This window comes from Labeo rohita, chromosome 3 (genome assembly GCF_022985175.1).
Source record: "Labeo rohita strain BAU-BD-2019 chromosome 3, IGBB_LRoh.1.0, whole genome shotgun sequence".
Lineage (NCBI taxonomy): Eukaryota > Metazoa > Chordata > Actinopteri > Cypriniformes > Cyprinidae > Labeo > Labeo rohita.
The window spans coordinates 1017011-1023270 of record NC_066871.1 but is presented as its reverse complement, the minus strand read 5'-3'; the positions used below and the strand labels follow the sequence as shown (position 1 = coordinate 1023270).

At 32.5% G+C, this 6260-nt stretch overlaps 1 protein-coding gene across 1 annotated transcript; it reads left to right on the top strand.

Moving 5' to 3' along the window:
* The first annotated feature begins 3347 nt into the window (after window positions 1-3347).
* LOC127162838 (GPI-linked NAD(P)(+)--arginine ADP-ribosyltransferase 1-like) lies at window positions 3348-5483 on the top strand. The gene is made up of 2 exons (XM_051105716.1): window positions 3348-3700; window positions 3776-5483. The coding sequence occupies exons 1-2, from the start codon at window positions 3650-3652 to the stop codon at window positions 4559-4561; spliced, it is 837 nt and encodes a 278-aa protein (XP_050961673.1). The 5' UTR covers window positions 3348-3649; the 3' UTR covers window positions 4562-5483.
* Window positions 5484-6260: the final 777 nt, after the last annotated feature.

The following is a 6260-nucleotide window of genomic DNA, read 5'->3' as shown; positions in this document are numbered from 1 at the left end:
TTCTTAAAAAAAGAAAAAAAAAAAAGAAAAAAGAAACAATAAAAATGTACTGACCCCAAACTTTTGAACGGTAGTGTATATTCTGATGTAAATATATATTTCGGGAAAAATCGCATCCCAGGCCCCCTCTGTCTCATATATAAGTAATAAAACATAATAATTTAAATTAATGTTTTTTTTTTTTGGTTTGTTTGTTTGTTTGTTTTTTTATTGGGAAACAAAAATACAAAGACATTCACTTTGCTTTCTATTAACTGAAGCAATACAGATTCTGAAGAAAACACGGTAACACTTAATAATAACGTTCAGTTGTAAGTAATTTATAAGCAATTAGTTAATGATGAAATAAACATTTACAAAACATTTATAAAAGATTACTAAGTGATATGCTAATAATTTGTGTATGTTTTGTTAATTCATTTACAAGTAATTAGTTAATAATTAACTAATCATTTACAAAACATGACTATGCATTCATAAACGATTAATAAGTGATATGTTACTATTTTTATATATGCTTTGTAGATTAAGTTATAAATCATTTACAAGTGATTAGATAATGATGAACTAATAATTTACAAAACATCACTATACGTTCACAAATGATTAAGTAATATGCTAATGATTTACGAATCTGTTGTAAGTTATCTTTAAAAAAATAGAATACCATGAAATAATCAAACAGATCCTTAGTTAATGGTTAATAAGTTACTAGTTAATATTTGAAATACAATACAATTGAAATTTTTATCCTCCATTGAAGGTCACATCATGAATAAATCATTTACAAATCTGCATCCCCTAATCTAAAGTGTAAACAATTCATCAGTTGTAAATGTTTTACTCATCATTCGTAGATTTTCCTCACCAGCGTGTATACCCACACAACCTGTAACCGGCAGGTTTGTAAAACATTTACAACTGATGAGTAGTTTACACTTTAGATTAGGGGATGCTGAAAGATTTATTCATGTGTTTACACAGCAGGTTTTGAATATTTGTTGTGTGTACTGCAATGTAAGGGCTGACTGGTGAGGGTAAAGATTGTAAACACATGGAGTATTTTAGCGCTGTGCACATGATTTGATCTTCAGTGGAGAGTAAAACTGGTTCACATTATCACTAGATCCCACACATTCCACACAGAACACAAGTCTGTGCTGATGAGAGAAAGGGTTTACACGTTTATTCACTTGACAGCAAATCATTTATTATTATTTAAAAAAAAGAAAATAGTTTTAGAATAATTGCATTTTTGTGCTTTTCAACATATCACTTATTAGTCATTTATAAACACAGTCATGTTTTGTAAATGACTAGTTCATCATTAACTAATTACTTGTAAATTAACTTGTAATTGACTTGACAAAATTGAATTAACAAAACATACAAAAATTGTTAGCATATCACTTATTAATCATTTGTCAATGTTTTGTAAATGATTATTTCATCATTACCTAATCACTTATAAATTACTTACAACTGAACGTCATTATAAAGTGTTACCGTGCTCATTTATATCTTCCTCTTGTAATTGTGTACAGTAGTAGATTTTTAGGTTTTGCACTTAAGTCTTGTTTTGAAATCTATACTTGTGAAGGTGTGGATGTGATAAACTTTCCAAAGCAAAAGTATAGTCAAGACCAGACCACCAAGACCAGTCTAAACCAGATGTGTGGTCAAGACCTGACCAAGACCATTCAAAAACTACCAGCAAAATCCAGTGTATTTTTCCCCCTCAATTTATGAGTTAACATAACTTGACAATTCTTTAATGTTTTGCTCTACAATGTAAATTACACACACTCATATTGACAACGTATCTCTGAAGCTGTGTGAATTTTGATGTTTATTTAAAAATTAAGTTTGTTTGTAATAAGTAACTGCATAAGAAAGTTTGGGGTGTGATTGTACAACACATCTGAAGTTGAAGTGTTGTAAAGTTATGTTTACAACAGACCTTATTTAACTCATAAATTGAAAACCTATGGTGAAGCAGTAGTTACTAAAAATGAATTAGCAATTACTTAAAAAAATACAATAAAAGAATCTAAAAAATATATATTCTGGTGTTAATGGGTACAGTTGAGGTCAAAAGTTTACACCCCCCTTTCAGAAGCTGCAAAATGTAAATTATTTTACCAAAATAAGAGGGATCATACAAAATGTTATTGTTTATTTAGTACCGACCTGAATAAGATATTTCACATAAAAGATGCTTAAATATAGTCCACAAAAGAAAATAATAGTTTATAATTTATAAAATGACCCTGTTCAAAAGTTTACATACACTTGATTCTTAATGCTGTATTGTTACCAGAATGATCTACAGATGTGTTTTTTTTGTTTGTTTGTTTGTTTGTTTGTTTTTGTCCTCAGTGTGAATAGATGGATCTCAAAATCATACAGTCATTGTTGGAAAGGGTTCAAATACACAAAAATGCTGGAAAACCAAAGAAATTCTGTGACCACAGAGATTTTTCTGAACAACAGCAGGCAGTTTCCCAGGACAAACAAGGGACTCATGAACAAACAAACAAACAAACAAACAAACACAGCTGTGGATCATTCAGGTAACAACACAGTATTATGAATCAAGTGTATGTAAACTTTTGAATAGGGTCATTTTTTATAAATTCAAATATTATTTTCTCTTGTGGACAATATGTAAACATCTTTTATGTGGAATATGTTATTCAGGTCAGTACTAAATAAACAAGAACATGCATTTTGTTTGTATTCAAGAAATTATTTTTAGTTCACTAATTATTTGTTAGAAAACAGTTTGTTCACATGATTTCAGCATAATAGATAAATGTTTAAGTGACTCAGTTCAGTGGCCTCAGAGTGATTTTATATGTGTAATTAATTTTTAATTTATACATACATCTTAAGAATTTTGGATTGCTGAATAGGGTTTGTTATCTAGTTGTCTGTTAAACTATTTTTATGAGTTTCAAGCAGATGTTCAAAGTGCAGGGAGAGAAATGTACTGTTTACATCTATACTTTCACTTTTGTTTCAAGTCAAATGCATCTCACTGATGCTGCACACTTATTTTTGGTTTAGTCAGAATGTTTAATTTCCAACCCTAATTAAAGACACCTCAATCTGTGTACTGCTCTTTAGGATTACTTGCAAACAGGCATTTGTTTTGGAGCAGGTTGGATCTAAACTCTGCTGGACAGTGAATTTCTGTTTTGAACACCCCTGTCCTACAGTGCTGTCAGTAATGTTGAGTGCCTTCTTTGATAAATATCAATAAAAGATTGTCCAGCTCAGTTTAATTTTAGTCATACATTTTGATTAGAATATGTTTACTGAGCACTATCAATATTATATTGCATTGATCAAAGTTCAGAAAATTATCTCTCTCCAAAACACATGTCCCATATAAAACAGTCAACTTCTCCTTAAAGAGTCATTGTCGTCCGGCTCTGAGCAACTGACTTTTCTGATCCTCTTCTCTCATCATTGCTCCTGAGCATCTGAAATATAACCGAAAATAAATAAATAAATTAATTAATTTAAATACATAAATACATCAATAAATAATAATAATAAAATAACAGATTAACAATATTATCTGGTAAGTGTTCAGTATTTCTACACAATTTTCTACTCATCTGAGGGATTTGACCGACTCAAGATGCTGCTGATCATCGAAGCTCTTCTTATTATTTCAGCTGCTCTAGGACAGGTAAGCTGGTGTTCTAGTATGAATATTACACACATGAATACTGATGATTGATCATTATGATTCCTGTTGCTGCAGGACCACAGAGATGCTATAGAAGGAATGATATATCCATTGGATATGGCACTGGATTCTGTTGATGATCAATATATGAGCTGTTCAGAGAAAATGCTACGTCTGGTGCAGACAGTGTATCTGCGAAAAGAATTGTTTAACCCTCAATCTACATTTGCAATAGCTTGGAAAGATGCTGTTCAACATGCCAAACAACCAGAAGATAACTTGACAAAGAATCATTCTATTGCGATTTATGTGTACACTGATAATAGAGTATATAACAACTTCAACAAGGATGTTAGTGCTGGTAAACAAACATACAAAGGCAAAACATTCAAATGGTATTCACTTCACTTTCTGTTAACAGAAGCAATACAGACTCTAAAGAAAACACAAAAAGAATGCAAGCCAACGTATCGTGGTGCAAATGTTGAATTTGACAAGGATGTTAAGGGCAAAAGTGTTCGTTTTGGCTCATTCGCTTCATCCTCTCTTGATCGTAACACAGCACAAGGATTTGGATCTAAGTCTTGTTTTGAAATCTACACTTGTAAAGGTGTTGATTTGGCTAAATATTCTAGGTATCCTAATGAGAGAGAAGTGCTGATTCCTCCATATGAGACGTTTAAAGTCACTGATGTCAAGACAAAAGGACAGGAAGGTGCCTGGTGTGACACTGTGTATACATTGAAAAGCTCAGGAAAAAGAAGTGACCTGAACTGTGTATTGCTTAACAGTGGAAACCATGTTGCTGGTTTTAATGTTTTACTAATTATAGCATTATTTTTCAAAATGTTTATCTGCTAATCAGTTAACATTTAGACATGGCATGTTTCTCATTGTTGTAACTGAACCATGTTTAGTAAACAAGTATTGCAATGTAAGCAAACTTGTCTTATCGGGACATCAATACAATATCATTCAACATTTTGTTTAATTGGATTTGTTATTGAGTGTTTATTTTTTGCTAAGCATATATGGTTGTCAATATAATTCACCATTTGCTCTCAACTTTATTCATTCCCAGTAAAATTGTAAAATGGCAGTAAAATCTTTTGTGTTGCATTAACTGAAATTGCGCAGTGGATTTCTAGTTCCCTGCATGTTTTGCATTATGCTTATGTTGCTTTGGTTCTGTGTTCTGTCTTGTCTTGCCCTAGTTAGTCTCTAGTTAGTCCTGTTCTCCTTGATTGCTTTTCTTGTGTATTTAAGCTCTGCGTGTCTTTAGTTAGCTAGACTTCGGTGTTCTGATGTCATATATTGGTCAAAATGTGTAAATCATTTACTGAAATAGACTATAGTTTTTTTTTTTTTTTTTTTTTTTTTTTTTTTTAAGACTGTAGTCATTATTAATTCCTTGCTGCAACTTCAAACTGGTTCACATTTCATTGAGAATAACACATACGTTTGGTTTTCACGCTACCAAAACCACCTGCAGGTGTCCTGTCTTTTAAGCATGCAGTAATGATGACTGACAACTTGAATTAAAACAAATCTTACAGCATGTAACGGCCACCTAATGGTTAAGGTTATTTATGTTAAGGTCCCTTTAAATATATTTTGCTGGAAGTTTGATCGCTGTTTTGTGAACGCGCACGAAGAAAGAGTCCAGAGTGAGGAGATAGATGGTCGCTCTGCAGCTGACAGTGCTCTAACTTTCTTTCTTTTTGTTTATCACGTTACCAGAGTGTTTTATTTACTGTTTTGTACTCGCTCTCTCGCGGGTGTTTGTAAGAGGAGTGCACTAGCGCGAACAACTATAAATATGTCAATGTCAAAATAAAAAGGACTGATTGCCTCGAGTTTGCTTTCCTTGTTTCTTCTTGTTTCATCCGGGTGCACTCTTTGACAGACGTTACAAGCAGCACTTATTCCTCGATGTGAGTGTGTGAGTCATCTAGTGGTTAGTCTAGAAATGTGCTCTCTATCGAGACACTGAACAGCAACAATATCAAGACTGTTTATTAATAAACATTCATGACTATCATTATTGTAATGAATTCACAACAGGAGGTGTTTGTGTCTCTTGCGAGAATCTGGAGGAAAAAAATGATTCCCATGAACAGAATCTGCTCATCTGCTCAAGTTCTCTGGTGTGACACAAACTCAGAGTTTGTACTGCATGAAAAACCACACATACCAGACCTTCAAAGGTGTTGCATTATTAAGAGCTAAACAATTCAGTTGAGCTGATGCACTATGATCACACATAAGCTAGCATATCCCACAACACCCACAGAGATATAAAGACCCACCTTCCTCATCTGTTTTTAGAGTAGTTGTTGTCCAGTGTGACTGACTTTTGTGATCTTATCTTGTTGTTGCTTCTGAACTCCTAGAAAATAAAGATAAACAACAATATTCTCAGGTCATTTAAAGGGGTCATCAGATGCCCATTTTCCACAAGTTGATATGATTCTTTAGGGTCTTAATGAAAAGTCTATAATATACTTTGGTTAAAAATTCTCAATGGTTTTGTAAAACAACACCCTTTTTACCTTGCCAA

What these genes read in the sequence shown, in the direction of transcription:
- LOC127162838 (XM_051105716.1), top strand. Translation starts at nt 3,650, where the DNA reads ATGCTGCTGATCATCGAAGCTCTTCTTATTATTTCAGCTGCTCTAGGA. An exon ending in TTTCAGCTGCTCTAGGACAG is followed by an intron (nt 3,701 to 3,775) that starts GTAAGCTGGTGT and finishes CTGTTGCTGCAG; the next exon opens with GACCACAGAGATGCTATAGA.